Raw genomic sequence first — 21,034 nt, 5'->3', positions numbered from 1 at the left:
AGGACAATGATGTTGTATATTCATTTTTTATATTTAAGTCTCCTTTACGTAGCCTTTAAAATTTACAGGATATATATTTATATATACGGGAAAAATAATTATAAATTGAAATCATTATAGATCTATGCAAGCTACAATTGATACAATCTTTGTAAATGAAAAGATTATCTGAAAATATTCATTTTGATTTTTGTCCATTTTTATCACGAAAACAAATGCATTTTAAGAGGAGTATTGTGACAAAACCTGTCAGAAAAATGGATTTAAGTTTGGGCGATTGAACCCCATCTCCCCCCGGGACCCTCTAAAATACCGTGGTGGGGAGGGGGGATTCAATTGCCCAAACTTTAATCCATTTTTCTTCACTAAATGTTATACTAAAAATACAATGTGATATTTCCAATCGAACAGAACTGTATTCTCGCATGAAAGACTTATTTTCTTTTCATTAATTAATTTTTTGGCGAGTGTTTAGTTCCTTATTTTGGGAAAAGATAAACATTAACGATGTTGTATTGTTCGTATAAACACATTTTCCTAAATACTTTTTGTTGCAGTTTCATTTAGTGTTACTTTTAAAGTTAAAGAATGAGACAAGTTTAATCTTAAAGTTTTCTTTTTATGTTTTGTTTTAGGAGGGGCCATTGCAGCAAGGACAGAGAATAACGTTGAAAGAGGGGAGGCTGAAAGGTTTCGAGGGGAGGTGGGGAGGAAACAAGGGGAGGTGGGGAGGCAACGAGTGGAGTCAGGAGGGAGGGTAGTTACTCCTGCTCCACCCTGTACTACTCCTACAGGGGGTAGAGGGAAGTGTAGAGATATTCAAGCTTGCCCTCTCTTACTTGGTAATTATAATTTTATTAAAATCTAATATTTAATGTTGCGATGAATGCAATATTACACTTTTTCGCGTACTCGTCTGTGCGTCCTCAGTAGTGCGTCCTCTATATGTGCCGCCTAAATGTAACTCCTCAATGTGCATCCTTTATATGCATCCTCTATGTGCGTCCTCAATGGCACGTGCATCCTCATTGTGCATTCTCAATGTGCGTACTCAATATGTCTCTTATATCTGTGTTCTTACAATATGCGTCCTCAACGTGCCTCATCTATAATGTGTGTCCAAAGTGTACGTCCTCAATGTCACGTGCGTCTTCAATGTGCCTCATTAATGTGCATGAGCAAATATATAATAAAATGTATCATAATTAAACTTTTTAATATTTGGTTAATTTAATTGTAAATAATTGAATATAAATTAGAATTGATAAAATTAAATAATTTAGCTGATTTGAATGCTCTGCGAGGATCTATATGCTTTAAATCTCTATTTTCTCCTGGTGTTTGCTGTCCTGAACTTGGGTAAAATTTAACCGCTTAATATTCATTAAAGTCAATTCTTTAGTGTTTAAAATCATAAAATTTGATGATTTTCAAAATCCGAATTGTTTATTTCTTTAAAGGGACTGTTAAAGTAATTTCTATTGACTCTCCATTTTAACCTTTTCTGTAAAAAAATATCTTCATCGTTCTATCTTTTAATTTTATTTCTTGTTTCTTCTGCAGAAAACAAGAATATCATTTTTGCGCCGAAAAATATTAAAATAAACAACGCTGGAGAAAGTATAAATAAAGTTTTCTTTATTTTGAGTTGAGTTAGGTGTAAGACGACTTTTCTGGAATGTAAATAATTATTATAAGCTTTTAAATAAAATAATTAATCTTAAAACTTATGATTCACAATTGTTAATTACATTTTTGTTAGGAAGGAGTTTTGGTGTGGTGGTGCTTTGATAACAGATAGACACGTGATAACAGCTGCTCATTGCACTAAAGACAAAAATAAGAAAAGGTTTAATTTTTTAAGATCCAATTTTGTTTTGAAAAAGTTTCATTCCATTATTCTGTCCATATACAAGATAAATAATTAAACAATGAGAAAAAGTAGGTTTAATCTTTTTGTTTGTTTTTTTCTTTCAAATCTTTTCGCAAAACTTTTTGCATTTAGAACTTTTTATACTAACCTTTTTTTCCAGAAACGGTAAATACTAAAATTTCTAAGTTAACTAAACGTAAACTTTCTAAAAGAATATTTTCTTCTTTAAGAAATCTTTTTTTGATAATATCACGTTAATAGGACTGTCGGCGTAGTTTTAAGGACCCTCCTTCTAATGAATTTGCACGCCCACTTATTCCAAATAGATTATCAAGTACAATGGTGGCAACAGAGAAATGGAACAACTATACACTACGTCACAAGTGTCAAATATAACAAGGAAAACGAAATTTTCGCACATTAGTTGACATGTTTTCCAAGACTAAATAAAAAGTTAAAAATAGAAAATAAAAAACACATAAAATTGCACTTATTTCACTGTATAAGATAAACACTTTATTCTAAACTTATCAGTATATTAATAATTTCGTCGGACACAAAAACTGAATTGACACTTGTGACGTGATAATACAGCTGTACTGAGAGTGCACAAATTCTACGTTGCCATCTATTGTACTAGAATCTATTTGACTTATCCCTACTTTATCCGAGTAGACATCGACGTTCTAAAACTTTTAAAAAACAATTTTACAAAAAAATAATTTCTACTTTAGATAGAAAGCAAAGATAAGTCACTTAAAAATACGTTGGGAGTCTCTGAAAGGGACTGTAAACGTTATTTGCATATCTCCGATTAACAACAGTACCCTTTAAACCTTTATCTGAGTCATAATGAGGAAGATATCATCATTTTTCTGTCTGCAAAGGTTAATTCTGAAAGTTCCTTTCCATTGTCTCGGCTGCCATAATACCGCAAGTCAAAGCTAGACACCACAATTTAAAAACAAATTATTTTTCTACGTAAAAAATGAAGAAACTCATTATTATTGAGTACTTAAAGTTTAAAAAGGTATCGGTGTGGATCGGACAGTTCACTCTTTTAATGGGGGGGGGGGTCGAATATTTCTTTTTCCAAATCCTTTTAAAACAGTTTTTTTTTCAGTTTTGCTCCATCACAGTTCACAATTCGTGTCGGAGAATGGGATTTGAGTGATGACGACAACTACTCAGTTGAACTTGATGTTCAGACTTACGAGGGAATAAAAACATTTTAACATTTACTCGAGTTCGAAACTTATGTTTTGTTAATCCGGAATTCAAGATTAAATTAAACTGATTCAAAGGTTTTCGAAAACTGACCAATAAGAAGTTTCAAGTCTGCATCTTAATTGCTTCAAAGTCAAAGCTAGAAGGGTTGCAGATTAGTGCTAGCTGATACAAAAGTAGCTACGAACAGAAACTATTCAACAATGTAAATAAAATTTCCCAAGACAACAAAAACTGCCAAATTGAAAAAAACGCAATTTTTTGGACACCTTGTATCAAAATTTTCTGATGGTTTTATGTTTCCGTTTTAATGAATGTTTTTATACGTGGGCAGGCTCATCCTAACTTCAGGAAAACTTCATCATTATCAAACTTTTTCACATTACAAAATGAAATATTGTGACAGAATTTCATTTCTCAAAAATGTTGCAAACTTATTTTTCCTACAATCTTTTCAAGTTGACGTGTTTTTTTATTCTTTTTTTATTTTTTAAATTCTTAAAAATAAGTATTGATATTTTGAGCAGGCCTAATGGATTCTACAACGATGTGGCGGTTTTTACGCTGAAAGAACCGGTGGCGTTTAACGAGTAAGTTGCGAAAATAAACGAAATTTTATCGTAACAGTATCTCAAGATACCAACATTATAGTGAAGTTATTATATTATCAAATAACTTGACAGAAAAAGAAATAATTATACAGCTGCAATTAGTGATGTGACTTCAGTCGGATCGTTTTGCTTATATCTTTTTCAAGGTCAAAATTTGGCAAAGTGTAATAGAAAATGTGTTTTAAATTATTTATTCTAAACTTTGTCTTTTCTTCCTTTAAGTATAATTTTGTTCTTGACGGAAGATTATACACTGTACACACAAAACGACCCAAAAATGATCCAGAAGCGATCGTTTAGACATAGTAACAATCGTTTTTCCAATATTAATATTTGAAAATAAAGATATTGCAAAGTTTAGTAAAAAAAATTTAATCAAAGAACGATGGCAAAAAGGCTAAATACATTTTGTACATTCGTCTCTGAAGTTTACTTGTTTGTGGGTAACCCTGTATGCTACAGAGTGTCCCACATCACATTGGATCGTGTTATAACTTTAAATTGCGATTTCCGGGACTAATCAGAAAATCTAAAAAGAACGAATCATTAAAAAAATGTATATCACTAATATAAAAATTTGCATGCAGAAAATGCAAAGTTTTTTAGTATTATTTGCGTATTTTGGCGTTATAAGCTTGGTGATAATCTAATATGATATGGGACGCTCTGTATACATAAACCACGGTTGTATAATAAGGCAGGTTACTCTCGATGCGCTCCAATTACGGGAAATGTCGCCTCCTTAGCATAGATCAAATCCGCATATGACGTCACTGTCGCCTCTGTAATCAGTAACGTCATATACGTATTTTATCTATCCTAGGAGACGACATTTCCCGTACAATGCATTGGAGCGCATCAAGAGTTATCAACCTTATCATACAACCTTGGATCTGTATAATAATCTATTTCAGGTATATCCAGCCACTTTGTTTACCTGTTGGTAAACATTCAAACCAGTTGTTTACCAATTATTTACCCCTAGCTCTAGGTTGGGGTACAACACACTATGACGGAGAGGTAATTATATCTTCGCAACCTGATGGTGTAAATATTTCAAACTTTGACACTTTATCCGTAAACAGAAACACAGTTTGAAATAAGAAAATTTTTCTTCGACATCAGGTCGCAAAGATATGAGGATTACAAAATTAGAGTAAAAATTCCTTTGAAAACAGAGATGTTTACGAATTTAAATAAATCTGTAAATCCTATATCCGGGTTCTGAATTGGATCCACGAAGGTTTCACAAAACATCCGGGATCCGGGTCCGGATTAAAATATATAATTATCATTCCAACAGATGATTATTTAAATGTTAATCATTAAATTTTTAAAAAAATAAAGAAAAAAAATATAATCAAAAGAAAACAAATTGCAGATTATAAAAATTAGAACTTGTAACATGAAACTAAATTCTATATTTAGAGAGAAAATAGTTTTTAGGAGGAATCAACTTATCTTAAACTGTAATAAATTACGGTGTAAAAACCCAGACAGGAGGTCATCGTTCCTTTTCCTGGAAAACTGATTTTAAACCAGTATACAGTCCTAGCTAGAAAACTGTGGAATAGGGACGTTAAAATAATGTTTGGTGTATTTGGTTTTTACAAAATCATATTTTTAGTGAAATGGGTCTGTTTGCACTGCACAGATGTTGTGTCTCATGTTTATTGGACCACTTAAAGTCATAATTTGAATCTTAAAGTTGTCTTCCTATTCCAGAGTTTTTTGGTTTTGTAATTTTTCTTCACATGGCGACAATTATTTGTTTGTTTGGTTAGGAAGTACCCATTTTGAGAGGAGTTCCCTTACCAGTCTGGACAAATGAAGATTGCAATAAATCTTATTTTCAACCGATAACTGAGGTCATTATTACTATTATAATCGTACAAAGCTGTGTTCATGTATTAAAATTCCCTTTAAAAACAAAGTAAGTGCATGGGGATGGGGTGGAGGGGGGGGGGGGGTGCTCAAAACACCCAAAATCATTCAAATTCTAATAATTTATCGTATTGAAAAAGATAACCACAACAGGGTCCACTATTTTTTCCATTGCAAAATAGGGGACCTATCGAAAACGTAATGGAAATATGAGCTGGCTAAAGGGAATGCACGCCAAATTTCCATGGATCCTCCATGGCAAAGATGACGATGCCCGAATTGCAATAGTACCTTTGAAACCTTCATCTAATTAAGTATGAAATATATATATATATTCATGTTTTTGTTTCTCTAAACTGTTTAATTTCTTTTGTGGTTTTATTGCAACAGGGACTTGCACATTTCTTACTTAGAAGAAAATATGGAGGAATTATCAGAAATCAACACCTTTCGAGTAAGAAAAATGGCGTTATTTTCCAGATTTTTAAATAGATTTGTATTCCAAGGGTACCGTTGTAAATCGGGCAATGCTATCTTTGCATGGAGTGCCACTGGGTCAGCTAAAACTTCGCGTACAGTCCCTTTAAAGAAAGTAAAAGTGTTTTATGTCAGGTATTCCTGTGTGCTGGTTATGCAGATGGAGGCCGAGATGCTTGTCAGGGGGATAGCGGGGGACCACTCATGCTTTTTGACGAAGAATCTTCAAGGAAATCAGAACTATTATTAGAAATTTCAAATAATTAAACAGTCGTCGTCGCATATATCAATATTATGAAGACAACTTTCGATTTTTATCAAACTTTTAAACAACATGAACATGGAAACAAAGAAAAGCTTTTGTTAAATTACGTGTACACTTTTAATTCGAAAAAAACTTGTTAACAATCAAAACTTGAATAAAAAAGTCGTCTTAATTGTATTGATATGATTGCCGACCCTTGAGATACGAAGAATTTAAATACACTTTACAAAATCTGAACGTTTACAACGATGAGTATGAGTTTGTGTATCAATAAGCTGTTNAAGGGATTTTTGATTTACGAAAATAAAAACACATTTTAAAATTCGACTTTATATTAACTAACCACTATTTATAACTCTTGTGCACATTTTGATATTTTAACCACGAGAAAAATGTTCAATTTCCGGCCAAAAACTTAAAGTTTTGACTTAATAATATCTTTGCTTAATTAGTTGGATGCTGGTCGGGATTGTAAGTTTTGGGAATAGATGTGCAGAACCAGGAAAATATTTTTAAACAACAAAAAATTCTTTTTTTTTCTAATTTTGAGGGATTAGAAAATAGATAAGAAAAACTTCAGTAATTTTCAATTAAGAGAATGCCGCCGTTTACTCACGCGACTGTTCCCTTTACATTTTATCCGAGGAGATATCGTCGTTCTTATTAAGGGCAGGTTTCAACCATTTCTTTAGAAATCCACGGGTCCATTTCTGGAGATTGAACAATGAAAACTTTAGAAATTCATTCCTCAGATAAAGATTTAAATATTAAAAGATTTAGATGAATATTTAAATATTTGATTATTTAAAGATTTGATTATTTTTGTAATTTCAAAAACCTGATTATTTTCAATTGCGATTTCTCTATAAAAATGACTTGCGCATTTCTACAGCAGTGGAAAAAAAGTAAAACACTTTTAAACCTAGAAAGTCGACAATATCTTCCTTATTATTAATTAGAGAATCTGGCATTAGCATCTTTACATGAAGGTTCAATGGAAAATATCTATTTAATTTAATACAAATGAAAACAATTGAATCTCTGTTACAGATTAAAATTTTCTAATTTCTATATCTTTGGAACCTGATGGTGTAAACCTTTGATATTTCAAACTTATATTATTTAATCAAACAGAATGCATTGTTTGAAATATTCAAGGTCTGCAATTTTGGGTTGTTAAGATTTATGATTTAGAAAATCAGAGTTTGTGGAAAAGACTCAATTCCTTTAATCCTCTATCTGAATTTAAACAATTCATTTTACAAAAAGCTCTTAAAATTAAAATTTTGAAAATATTTTGTGTACAGGGTATCCCGGAGTATACACTAGAGTTACACATTTCCTAGGTAACTCATTAAACAATTAATAAAATTATAAAATTTAATTTTAGTTTTAATTTTGATTTGATTTGGTTGTCAAAGGAGGATTAAAATATTGCCAATTTAAAAAAGCAAAGTTTAAGTTGACATTTAAGTTTTTTCTTACAGTTCCAAAAAACCACCGATTAACAACCCTAGCCGCAACTCTCGGTTCCATATATTTTGTTCCTATGCAGATCAAACAAAATCAAATGAAGCGGAATTTAATGATTTCTATTTTTTCAGACTGGATTATAGACAAGATCAACGAGTAAAGGAATTCAAATAAAATACATAAATCATATTTTCATACGGTGGTATGGTAGGCGATTATATCAATATAGTGATAACAGCTTTTGATTTCGATTTTATCAAGATTTTAAATATCTGGATACACAAAAACATGGAAACAAAGAGAATCTGTCAATAAAAAATCTTTTCTTTTATTTATTGTAAACTTGTAATTCAAAATAATTGCTTGTTAGTAATCAAAACTCAACAAAAATGTCGTCTTTATGATTTTAACATAATCGTCGATACCACCATAGAAACTTTAATTGTAATATTGTAAGACAGAATATTTTTTGGGTGAAATATTTTAAACTGCATTAATTATGTTCAAGAAGAAAACTAATATTTTAAATAATATAATGTAAAATGTAACATTTTTATCTTAAAAATTTCTGTCCTCACAATTTGCTTTATTTGTTTTTAATGTTTTTTGTTAAATATTTGTTACTTTTTGCCTGTGACTGTGTATAGGGGGCCGGGTATAATGAAAACTCCTTGTATCTTTGTTAATCTGATGGCATTATTAAACGAGGGTGTATATCGACTTTTGATATTTCCAAAAACCATTTGTTAAATTTATATATTTTCGGAACAATTCTTTATCAAACTGCCACGGGGAGGGGTCGCTTTGATTCTGATCTATTCTAAACCCACTACCCACGGTTCCACACTGTGACACAACAGCGACCAAAACTCAAGAAATACCAAAGTTTGTAAAATTAATTCAGAACTCAAAATGACCCAGTTATAAGAATGACGCTCGCGGACTGATTCCGTCCTTAGAATTCATTTCATTTTGATGACATCCAGACCTCGGATCCACCTCGGGAAAAAAGGTCCAGATCCGGGTCCTTCACACTTCCAAGATTTGCTGCTTCTTATAAATGAAAATTATTATTTTTTTTTCTGTCCGTTCACTAACTGTGGGTTGTCGAAATCCACTCCCGCAGGGATGTTTTGTATAATTTTAAAAATAACACATCCGTTGGAGGGAGGGAGGAGAGGGAATTTTTTGATGAGTGGAGAAAAAAAATATTCTTTTGATCCTTTCCTCCCTTAAATTCATCATTTAATTTTCCCAATTCAGCGAAAAAACCCCTATTTATTTTGCACATTAACCTAACTTCTGAAGAGAAAAAAAGATTTTCCAAGAGGGGTGAGGGACAGAACATGAAAATATATACTCCCGAGAGAGAGAGTTATAGATGGGCAGAATTAATGTATGTAATCTAATTTGAGTTTTAAAATCAACCAGTTCAAACAACAAAATCTGCCAAATCTTAACTTAACACTTTTTATTATTGGCAGAGAAAAATGGTTGCAAGTAAATCAACGTTAAAATTATAAAATTTTCATCCAAGCTTACATATTAACTAACTAATCTAGTGAATATTCAGGATTTATTTAATTTTTTATTTATTTTTTCCTTACTGGCACAAAACATGTCTTTACAGGTACTGACGCAGAAGAGTTTTCATGGCTTTTAAAAATTCATGAGGTTCTTATTTATTCTTTTATGTAAAACTTTTAACATGTCTAAATAAAACATTTTTTTAAAGACATTATTGAGCTTACAACTTAATTCAAGAACATTTTAACTATCTCCAGCTCGAAATTTAGAGAAGCAATGTAAAAAAATCATCAAACAAAAAGTTATCTACGCTTTACATGGCAAAGATAGATAAAAAACCAGTAGATACATTGACCATAGTACACTTTACAGTACACTTTGCAGTACACTTTGCAGTAAACTTTGCAGTACACTTTGCAGTAAACTTTACAGTACACTTTACAGTACACTTTACATTAAACTTTGCAGTACACTTTGCAGTACACTTTACAGTACACTTTGCAGTACATTTTACACAAGTAAAATACTTGGCGTGGATATTTTCAATATTTTCTTCAAAATATGAGAACAAAAAGTTTACACCACTCTGCATAGTTTACACAAAATGTACATAAATGTACAATTGAGACTAAGATGGTGAATACTCTGTTGTACGATGTACAATGTACACAATTCGTGATCATAAAAGATATTGCTGGACACTGAAAATACGATTTCTCAAAATATATCTCGAGAATTTAAGAAAAATTGTACTTCAACGGACAAGTTTCTTTCTCAATCCCAACATTTAATTATTTTACCCAATTTAGTAAAAAGACCCATTTATGGAAAATTTGTTGGGAAAATTATCGTTAAAGCGGAAAGGAGAAATATTTCAAGTTGAAATAAAACATCGGAACACGTCTTAACATTGAGAGTACTTTCAGTGTAGCTGCATCCCACAGTACATGGTCAAAACATGAAAGAAATTAGACGAATCAAACCAAGATAAAAATAAAGATAACTGCATGAAACAAAATAAAGAAGATACAGAAAATGCACATGTTGTAAAGGGACAATTTTATGCTTAGCAAGAGATAAGTTTGGGCCAGTGCTTGATCCATCCTTAGTCAACGTTCATTTGATCCTTGATCCATCTCTAGTCAACGTTCTTGTCAACGTTCATATGATCCTTTAGGAACTTTGTCATTCCAAACCCTCGGAACTTCTTGGTCGGGATAATCTAAATATTTATTATTATTAATATTAAGCGTCTTAAAATACATGTGCACTGTGCAGGGGTGTATATACTTATCTGTTTCCCCGGGGGTATCAAATTAAGACAACAGTCTCCTAAATGAAATTAAGAGAACAGTCCTTTAAATCAAATTAAGACAACAATCTCTTTAATACAATTAAGAGAACAGTCCTTTTAATGAAATTAGGGGAACAGTCTCTTTAATACAATTAAGAGAACAGTCCTTTAAATCAAATTAAGAGAACAGTCCTTTAAATCAAATTAAGACAACAGTCTCTTTAATACAATTAAGAGAACAGTCCTTTAAATCAAATTAAGAGAACAGTCCCTTTAATACAATTAAGAGAACAGTCCTTTAAATCAAATTAACACAACAGTCTCTTTAATACAATTAAGAGAACAGTCTCTTTAATAAAATTAAGAGAACAGTCTCTTTAATAAAATTAAGAGAACAGTCCTTTAAATCAAATTAAGACAACAGTCTCCTAAATGAAATTAAGAGAACAGACCTTTAAATCAAAATAAGACAACAGTCTCTTTAATACAATTAAGAGAACAGTCCTTTTAATGAAATTAGGGGAACAGTCCCTTTAATAATTAAGAGAAAGGCCCCAATAATAAATTTGAACAAATTACCTTTGAAAGTTTCTCGTCACATTTAATCATCTGCTTGTTCTTAGGATCCTGGAGATTATTATCCTTGATATACTTCCACATCCTTTTAACAACCTTAACATTATAAACCAGTCAGTAGGGTTATATATTATACATTTTACCGGCCTTTCACCAACATTACCCATTTAAGATATAGTAATTACTTAACGTCCCTTGGGACAATTAAGTAAAATAACTTCCCGCTCTGGCTCTGCAAATTTTCATCTTACAATTGCGTTCAATTACATTTTCGGGAAATTTAAATTTTTACTTAATCACGGCTTCCCTCGAACAGTATACTTCTCTGCCATTGGTGATAGTTCTGGTCACGTGATTTAAGTTTCAGATTTTCTAAATTTTACATATATGAACTTTCGTATAATTTTAACACAGTTTTATATCAATTTCTCGAGACAGGAACATAAGATAAAACTTTCATGGGTCTCGATCAAGAGCTAAAGTGATTAGCCTTCAGCCCATACCAACTTTCATTTTTTCTTTACAGTCCCTTTAAGGTGGGAGTGAAGTTATGAATTTAAAGTATTAAAAAAGGAAAAAGAAACTTGCCACTGAAAGCCAGTTTTTTTCTTTAAAGCGCATTATCATTTTAGCACTAAGTAAAAAAATCACTTATTTTTAAATGAACTAACATTCGACTAAAAGAAGATATTTTATTAATAAATATTTAGCAAACAAGAAAATTTAGAAAAAATAAATTAAAATTCGACAAAAACTAAACTTTTTAAATAAGCAGATCATACCTCGTGTCTGGGCATATTATCCCCTCCAACAATGTCCGCTAGGTCAGCTGACAACTGTACAGGAGCAACATATCCTCCCTTCGCTAGAAATCAATTGTTGTCAGCAAAATGTATACAGGGGTGTATATTTTCTTGAAAAAAATGTCAAGGTCTTTTTTCGTTGAAATGGAGAAAATAAATTAATTTAAAGGGGGAAAGTGATTTTGAATTTAAAAACTCAAATAGGATGAAAAACTTGCCATTTAATGTCTAATTTTTCATTTATTCTCCATAGGACGGATTTATTCTACGTTGATGATCAGAAAACGGTTTAAAGGGGATCGTTGTGAATGAGACATGCCAGTCTATCAAGAGGAAGGTCACATAAAACTATGTCTACTGTCATGGCTGTCCCCCGAAAAGTTAAAATCCTGAAAAAATATTTACCTCCGCCTGCTGGCGCTTTTCTTTTCTTCTTAGGTTTTTCGTCTTCAGAATCGTCATCACTGTTTGCCCTCTTCTTCTTAGCACCACCCTAAATATACCACGCGGTCATGCGCGTCCACGCGGTCATATAATGTACCGTAGTCACAGTTCTTTCCGGTCACGTTTGACCTGGGCTTGGGGGTAAAATGGGTACATATCCCAATCCCACCCTTTCGTTTTCAAAACTTCTGATCTAAAATTGTTAATTTCGGGCATAGTTCATTATGTTTCGCATCTTGACGAGAGTTAAATGTCTATGGGTGGTGAAAAAAAGTGCGAACTGTAAACTTTTAAGTCTAAACATTTTGATTTGAATTTATCAGAGGGAAGAAATTTTTAGCTTTTCTCTCGAAGGGAATGTTGTAATTGCAAGTAACCCTCCAATTAAAGAGTTTCAAGCCCAATCTTAATGGGTAATGGGTATTCTAGCAAAACTTATTGTTGTAACAAGGGTACTCTTGTTAATCGGGCATGTAATTCTTTCTTTTTCACTTGATTCTAATATCTACCTTTTTCTTTTTGGATGAGCCCCATTCCTCTCCGCTGGACTCGTCATCTGAGCCTCTTTTCTTCCGCTTCGGTGTTCCGGCAGACTTACGACCTCCTTTCTTCGGCAACTACAAAATAATAAGGGTATTTTTCAGTCTTCTCTAAATTGATCATTTATTTCAGTGCTTAGGAAACATTTAATTTGTATGCAGATCCAGATCCTGGATCCGGGCTGGAAAAAAATTGATCCAGATCCAAGTTATCTCTTTAAAATTTACTAATTTTTTTTTAACAAAGCAGAGTTTTTTAAATGTCTTATTTTTATCTCTTATTTATATGCTAAAACTTAATGAGCCATTCTCGTAATCAGGAAATTTTTATAATCTCTCTTTTTCCAATAGTTCAGATTTGGGTTTTGGATTAATTTTTTTTTTTTGCAGTTTTTGGTTAATATTTTGCTCCTTTGAACAGGATTCGTGGATCCGCATGTTTTTGCGGATTCGGATCCAGGAAGCCAAAATCTTGAGAATCCTAAGCACTGATTTATTTTACGTATAAATTTTACTTATAAATGCTTAGGATCCGGAACATTTTGGCTTCCTCGATCCGGATCCGAAAAAATATGCGGATCCACGGATCCGGATTCAAGGAGCAAAATATCGATAAAAAAGCTTTTTACCCTTTAAACTCAAATCTGAGAACGAGATTATCAAACATTTTTATCGCTGAATGGTTAAAGTATAAGCCTAAAAATAAAGAAAAAGCGAGAAAAAAATTAACAAATTTTTTTTGTTTTATTCAAAATATCAGAAAATCAATCAATTTTCCTGACCGGTATCCGGATCCATTTTTCCAGTGCGGATCCAGGATCAGGATCCGCATCAAAATTAAATGGATCCTAAGCACTGGATAAATTTGAAATATTTATCATTCTCAGCAAAATAAAACTGAACATAAATGTATTCGATGTGCAAAGAAAGAATGCAAAAAGTTACTAAAAAAATAAAAATAGACAAGAAAAGTTTTTTTAAATAAAGATTCTAAAAAAAGTCCAACAAATTGATACAAAAAAGTTTGCTTTTAAATTTCAATATCGTGTTTTCTCCTACTAATGTACATTTAGACAAGGTCCCTGGAGAAAAATCATAAATTCATTTTACAAAAATTATTTTTTACCCCAAACAGCGATTATTACTATTTTACTAAGAAACAGTTCAAACATTAGAAACTCTTTAATACTAAGTAAGCTATTTAAATAAAAAACCAATAAATGAGATCAATAACATTAAGAATAGAAGATAAAAACACTGATTTAAATAAAACAAAGAAAGGCAATTTTAAAATATTTACTGTAAACGTAAATTGTGAAATTTAAAAAATATCAATGAATTAAAAAACATCAATGAATTTAAAAACATCAATGAATTAAAAAATATCAATAAATTAAAAAAACATTAATGAATTAAAAATATCAATCAATGAATTAAAAAACATTAATAAATTAAAAAATGAATTAAAAAACACCAATTAATTAAAAAACATCAATGAATTAAAAAACATCAATGAATTAAAAAACATCAATGAATTAAAAAACATCAATGAATTAAAAATATCAATCAATGAAATAAAAAAACATTAATAAATTAAAAAACATCAATGAATTAAAAAACATCAATGAATTAAAAATATCAATCAATGAATTAAAAAAACATTAATAAATTAAAAAACATCAATGAATTAAAAAACATAAATTAATTTAAAAACATCAATGAATTAAAAAACATCAATGAATTAAAAAACATCAATAAATTAAAAAACATTTATGAATTAAAAAACATCAATGAATTAAAAAACATCTATGAATTAAAAAACATCAATGAATTAAAAAACATCAATGAATTAAAAAAAACATCACTGAATTAAAAAATCTATGAATTAAGAAACGTCAATGAATTAAAAAACATTAATGAATTAAAAAACATCTATGAATCAAAAAACAACAATGAATTAAATAAAAAATTAAGAATTATTAACATCAATGAATTAAAAACATTAATGAATTAAAAAACATCTATGAATCAAAAAACAACAATGAATTAAATAAAAAATTAAGAATTATTAATGACTAGAATTAGAAAAGCAAGGGATTCAACATTCTGGGAACATTTAACAACATTCTGTTTTAAATGTGGACTTACTTATTTGGACGCCCTGATGATGAAATACAAACATTTAACAACATTCTGTTTTAAATGTGGACTTACTTATTTGGACGCCCTGATGATGAAATACAAAGAATGGACGATAAAGAACACGCTAGTAAAGGGACTATAAGCGTAATTTCAAGCGACTCTCCACGGAAAAGAGCAAAGTCCGATTCACAACGCACAGTGCCCTTGATACTTCTTTTTGGCCAATAATGTTGCAGATATTGTCTTTTTCTAGGTTTAAAAGTGTTAAATTGTGATATTTCGTTGAAATGCGCAAGTCACTTTTGGAGAAAGTCTGAATAGCCAAAATTGTGAATAATTAATTTTGAAACTTATCACCATTTATTCTTGAATCAAAGAAGCTGGTACCGTTTTGTATCAGGCATTGCCATCTTTGCATAGATATAGTTACTTGAAATTACGCTTATAGTAAAATACCTTAACGAATATACTATTATTGAGGACACAGTAATGACGCACAAACGTGTAACATACAAACAATGTAGGTTTATACAACAGTATTTAGGATTTAATATACCTTGATTGGTTCATCGGGTTCATAGTCAGATCCACCTCCGTCACTCGGAGCTTCATCCTCTTCATCCTCGCTACCAGATACACTTTCAGACCGCTTTCTAGCAACAGCAGCTTTCTTTCTAGGCTTTACTTCCTGATCCAAGGACAAATATTTCAAAAATGTGGTATTTAAAAATTTAAAGAGAGTAAAAATATTTAATTCACTCTCAACTCAAATTTAATATATACAATGGTATATTTTCAAAGATGACGGAAATACTTGGATTATCTATTAGTGAATTGACAACTAGCGACCGCGACTAATTATAAATTTTTTTTATGTTTGTTCATTTGACTAATTATAAATTTTTTTTATGTTTGTTCATTTTCCTCTTCTTCTTCCTCTTCTTCCTCCTCTTCTTCTTCATCTTCTCCTTCTCCGTCCTCCTGAGTTTGTTCGTCAATGACCTGAACATGGTTTTAATTTTATACTTTACTTGGCTAATTCTATTTTATATTCTAGTTGTTGCTCAATCTTTCAGCATTTTCACAATAATAATTTTTTTCGTGGATTCTAAAAATTTTACAAAAAAAAATTTGAAGACACATTTTTGTAATTATGAGCATTCATAAACCTTTCCTGGGGTTATTTGAGGTGCCACAAAAAATGTTGTCCCAATCGGTTCAGCATTTTTGACGCTTATCTTTTACATACAAACAAGCTTGAACAGACAAGCAAAGTATTTATATTACAATATATACTAGCTGAAGGGGCCGGCGTTGCCCGTGAAAAAAAACCCCNAAATACTCTTTGCTTTCAAAACACAAATCTCAACTTCCTACTAATGGGATATTGCTTTAAACTTCTAAATCTCTGCTGGTCCAAGTTTCAGCATAAAGAAAGAAGGAAAAACCAAAAAACTTTTTACAAAAAAATTATATATTAGGGGTGAAAATCATTTTAAGAATTACATACCATCCCCCAACGGCGGCGAAATGCAATGGATCCTAAGCACTGTAGGAAACGTGAATGTTGTATAAACTACTGTAGGAAACGTGAATGTTGCATAAACTACTGTAGAAAACGTGAATGTTGCATAAACTACTGTAGGAAACGTGAGTGTTGCATAAACTACTGTAGGAAACGTGAATGTTGCATGAACTACTGTAGGAAACGTGAATGTTGCATAAACTACTGTAGGAAACGTGAATGTAGCATAAACTACTGTAGGAAACGTGAATGTTGCATAAACTACTGTGGGAAACGTGAATGTTGCATAAACTACTGTATGAAACGTGAATGTAGCATAAACTACTGTAGAAAACGTGAATGTAGCATAAACTACTGTAGGACACGTCAATGTAGCATAAACTACTGTAGGAAACGTGAATGTTGCATAAACTACTGTGGGAAACGTGAATGTAGCATAAACTACTGTAGAAAACAGTGAATGTTGCATAAACTACTGTAGGAAACGTGAATGTAGCATAAAATACTGTAGGAAACGTGAGTGTTGCATAAACTACTGTAGGAAACGTGAATGTAGCATAAATTACTGTAGAAAACGTGAATGTTGCATAAACTACTGTAGAAAAGGTGAATGCTGCATAACCTACTGTAGGAAATGTGAATGTTGTATAAACTAATGTAGGAAACATGAAAAATGTATTAACTACTGTAGAAAACGTGAATGTTGCATAAACTGCTGTAGGAAACGTGAATGTTGTATAAACTACTGTAGGAAACGTGAATGTTGCATAAACTACTGTAGGAAACGTGAATGTTGCATAAACTACTGTAAGAAACGTGAATGATGCATACACTATTGTAGGAAACGTGAATGATGCATAAACTACTTTAGGAAACGTTAATGTTGCATAAACTACTGTAGGAAACGTGAATGTTGCATAAACTACTGTAGGAAACGTGAATGATGCATAAACTACTGTAGGAAACGTGAATGTTGCATAAACTACAGTAGAAAACGTGAATGTTACTTAAACTGGTCTATTAAGACCAGTGATGTGAATATTGCGAACTTTTGGTTTACAGTGACAGGCCAAATAATTTCAAGCGACCCATAAAAGACTCCCGACGATGTATAATTTTAAGGATAAATGATACGAAATAAACAAAAACTAAAAGTTTCAACGTTTTCTCTATTTCAATATCTGGCGGATATATGCAGCACAGACGAGGAAAGTAACATAAAGAATTATTCTTATTTTAAGAAAAACAATGCATGATGCGTTCTTTTTCTGATAACAGGAAAAATGTTGAGAGGTACTTGAGTGAATTGAGCAACGTACTTTAAAAATAAAAAGTTCACTTAAACATAAGTCAATTGAAAGAACCCAGAGGTTAGTGACTGCAGGGACCCAATGACAAAAGGGTATGGAGAATATGGAGTCTGAATGTTCTAACCTTCTTTGCTGAAGTATTGTCTAAGTCTGCATCCTTCAATATCTCCTGAATCTCCTTCTTTAAATCCTCTTTACTTATGTCAGACATCTTGTTTCAATGAGTCTAAACGTTGCACCCTACACAAATCTGAAATATAAAAAAGTTTCAAAATCTGTAAAATTATATCATTACACTCGTTACACCCTACACAAATCCATGTAATACAAAAAGTTTAATAACATTTAAAATCATATCGTCACAATTCCTACACAAATCTGAAATCTAAAGTTGCAAAATATGAAAAATTAGGCAATTTCCTAGAGCACTCTCTAGGATGGACCCCATTTTTTTGCAACTAAATTAAAAACTACAGAAACATTCCGAAACATCTAATTTTACAATTACGAATATATACAACAATTATAAAATGTATCGCTATTTAAATTTATTTCATATGTCATTCTAAACTAAATGCATTATATTTGTAATAATCCAGGAAAGTTTTATTCGCCAAAATAACACAAATACTGACTCTCACAAAATTTGAATACATCACGTAATTTACTTTCAGTAATCCTGTTGAGTTGTTTATTTTATTTGTTAAAAGCTGTGAAAATAGTAAATACCGGTGAAGCGTCGTCAACTAGAGTCATCTGTGTCAGTTCTCCGAACTAAATATTTTATGTCGTCGTTGTGTAGTACAATTATTTTCTTTTTTTAAATATAATTAGGATAAGGATGGTTTAGAAAAATAAAACTAAAAAGAAGGCGACCTAATTTTGCGTATTTTCAAAATCCCTTCACGATTTCCTGGACCTCCTTCTTAAGTTCCTCTCCTTCCTATCTATCTATCTATATCTTCTCACTCAGTTCATTCAGTGCATAAATAATGAGAACGGTAGGTCCCCGTTCTTACTTTTCGCCAAATATCAAGCAGGATAACAAAACAGTTAAAGAGTTCTCTAGACCGGGCCGGACGTGTCCTGGACCGCACAGCACCTCGCAAAGTCGTGACGGTACGGTAACCGAATTCTGCTCACTGCTGAGATAAGTCATGCCAGTACACTCACAATCCTATCGTTGCCATCTGTTGCGTCAGTATTGCAAGAGCTCTAATTATGTTCTGGTTTCCTGGCACGGGAGATTCCCCTAGTGAAAGCGTACCTCCGGAATCTAGACAAGTTTCAATAATTCAAATAAATCATTTAGGGTCAGGGGGCAAGGCAAGGGCGCCAAGCGCAACAAATTTTTTTAAGGGAGGGGGGAGGCAATTTGATATAATTATATTCAAGTTTAAGCTCAAGTTTTAAAGGTACGTTACCATGCTAGGTATATAGTAAGAAAATGATATAACAGAGACAGCCTTGCATGTCTCTGCTTAGGAATGAAAAAAAACTTTTCCTAAAAAATCTACATTTCACTATTTTCAAATTCACTCATATGATGAGCATATCTATGATCATGCTTTAATAGGACTTTTTTAAATGAAACTTAGCCAGCAGGCCAGCCTTGAACTTAACATATCTATGAAATGAAAAAATTATGATATGCTATAGATATATGGAATATAAAGATGGGCGGATAAGATGGGGGGGGGGGGGCTGGGCCCAGGCCCCCTGAGCTCTTGGGGACCGCCCTCCTCCCCCTTAAGGAAATTCATGTGATATGAAAGAAAAGCAATGTATGAAAGATTCAACAAAATAGAATTAAATATATGCTCTGAAATAGGCCCAAATTGTTGTCTCATCTTATATAATTTGTCTGTAAAAAAACTACAGATAGAAATTGTGGGAGCCGGAGAACAGAAGTTTACAGATAGGAATTGTGTGAGAACCATGGAGGAGGGAGGAAAGGCAACCTCCCTGGCACAGCTTCCGAACCTCTTTTTACCTATTTGCGGCAGTGCTTGTCCATAGAGTGGTGGTGTATTTTTCGACCTGCACATATCCGCCATACTCCACTTCTGACCTACGCCAAATCCGCTATACTACACATCCGACCTACTAGCACGTGGTATTACAGCTGCTATATGGACTTGTGGCCGCGGCGCTCGGCCCCCTAGCCTGTCCTAGCCGCAGCGCTCGGCCCAGAAATTGTCTTAACCTAACCTAACCCTCAAATAATACTAAAATAAACAGCTGGCGTAGGTCCGATATTGCAGTAGGTCGGAAAGTTAGTAGGTCAGAAGTTCAGTAGGGGGGATGTTGCGTATAGACGATGTAACATTACCCCCTAGAGTCCCTATAAGTCTTCCGAACCTCCCCCAAACTGTCTTCCAGAATTGATCTTCTGTTTACAATCGTCAATTTCTACTTTAAATTAACGGGACTAATTTGATAATTTAAGCACGGTAGTTTACCTATAGTATCTTTAACATTTTCATAATATTTTTATTTCCTTGAAGTTTGAATCTTTTTTACAATCAAAGTTTGGACTCAGAGGCGGAAATAGTGGGGCAACTTTGCGGAGTTGTAATCCCTGCTATATAGGTGTAATTAATTACCTCCAGGATTCCAGGGGGGGGGGGCACTGTGAACTAAACAGAAAATGAAGGTCAAATTTATGCGATATTACTGGTACGACTTTGTGACCTTGTAGCTCCTCTAGTTTTTATTCTTTGCACATGTATGAGAAAACAGATTTACCCGAACTGAAAACTTTAGAATGGGATATCCTTAATCCCGATCTGTCGACTAGTATCTGAAGATTACATTCATGAGGAAAACAAGCCATATTTAATCTGGATATTAAGAAAAAGAGAGTGGATTAATCATTAATCCTGATATCCACCATTCTAAAGTTTTCAGCTCCGATCACATTAGAAATTTAAAACATTTTTGTTCTTTTTTCAATAGCTCTTCAATAAGAGGAGTTAAGATTAAAAACATAAATAAGATTTACAATTTACGTGGAAATTCAGGGGGATAAATAAGAATTCCGTAGGGGGGGGGGGGGGGTTTT

The 21,034-nt window shown here is 32.3% G+C and overlaps 2 protein-coding genes across 2 annotated transcripts in view; one reads left to right on the top strand and one right to left on the bottom strand.

Annotated features, from left to right (window-relative positions):
- Positions 1-8,315, top strand: part of LOC111713755 (uncharacterized) — a 27,170-nt gene extending 18,855 nt beyond the window's left edge. The window contains exons 15-26 of the mRNA XM_023488698.1: positions 636-842; positions 1,284-1,359; positions 1,763-1,849; positions 2,997-3,090; positions 3,435-3,451; positions 3,628-3,690; positions 4,626-4,731; positions 5,496-5,579; positions 6,208-6,302; positions 6,790-6,839; positions 7,645-7,683; positions 7,942-8,315. Of these exons, the coding sequence (XP_023344466.1) occupies positions 636-842; positions 1,284-1,359; positions 1,763-1,849; positions 2,997-3,090; positions 3,435-3,451; positions 3,628-3,690; positions 4,626-4,731; positions 5,496-5,579; positions 6,208-6,302; positions 6,790-6,839; positions 7,645-7,683; positions 7,942-7,970 (947 nt within the window). The 3' untranslated portion in view covers positions 7,971-8,315. The remainder of the gene's footprint in view (positions 1-635; positions 843-1,283; positions 1,360-1,762; positions 1,850-2,996; positions 3,091-3,434; positions 3,452-3,627; positions 3,691-4,625; positions 4,732-5,495; positions 5,580-6,207; positions 6,303-6,789; positions 6,840-7,644; positions 7,684-7,941) is intronic.
- A 2,010-nt stretch (positions 8,316-10,325) lies between these two features.
- LOC111713754 (ABC transporter F family member 4) lies at positions 10,326-16,565 on the bottom strand. The gene is made up of 8 exons (XM_023488697.1): positions 16,548-16,565; positions 16,060-16,137; positions 15,692-15,823; positions 12,964-13,071; positions 12,416-12,503; positions 11,990-12,072; positions 11,211-11,303; positions 10,326-10,559 (listed from the first exon to the last, which is right to left on the bottom strand). The coding sequence occupies exons 1-8, from the start codon at positions 16,563-16,565 to the stop codon at positions 10,476-10,478; spliced, it is 684 nt and encodes a 227-aa protein (XP_023344465.1). The 3' UTR covers positions 10,326-10,475.
- Positions 16,566-21,034: the final 4,469 nt, after the last annotated feature.

Source organism: Eurytemora carolleeae, unplaced genomic scaffold (assembly GCF_000591075.1).
Source record: "Eurytemora carolleeae unplaced genomic scaffold, Eaff_2.0 scaffold1465, whole genome shotgun sequence".
NCBI classification, from domain to species: Eukaryota; Metazoa; Arthropoda; class Copepoda; order Calanoida; family Temoridae; genus Eurytemora; species Eurytemora carolleeae.
The sequence above is the reverse complement of the archived record's forward strand: the minus strand, read 5'-3'. Positions and strand labels throughout refer to the sequence as shown.

What these genes read in the sequence shown, in the direction of transcription:
- LOC111713754 (XM_023488697.1), bottom strand. An exon ending in AAAAGCGCCAGCAGGCGGAG is followed by an intron (nt 12,073 to 12,415) that starts GTAAATATTTTT and finishes ATTGATTTCTAG; the next exon opens with CGAAGGGAGGATATGTTGCT. An exon ending in ATAATATGCCCAGACACGAG is followed by an intron (nt 11,304 to 11,989) that starts GTATGATCTGCT and finishes TATAATGTTAAG; the next exon opens with GTTGTTAAAAGGATGTGGAA.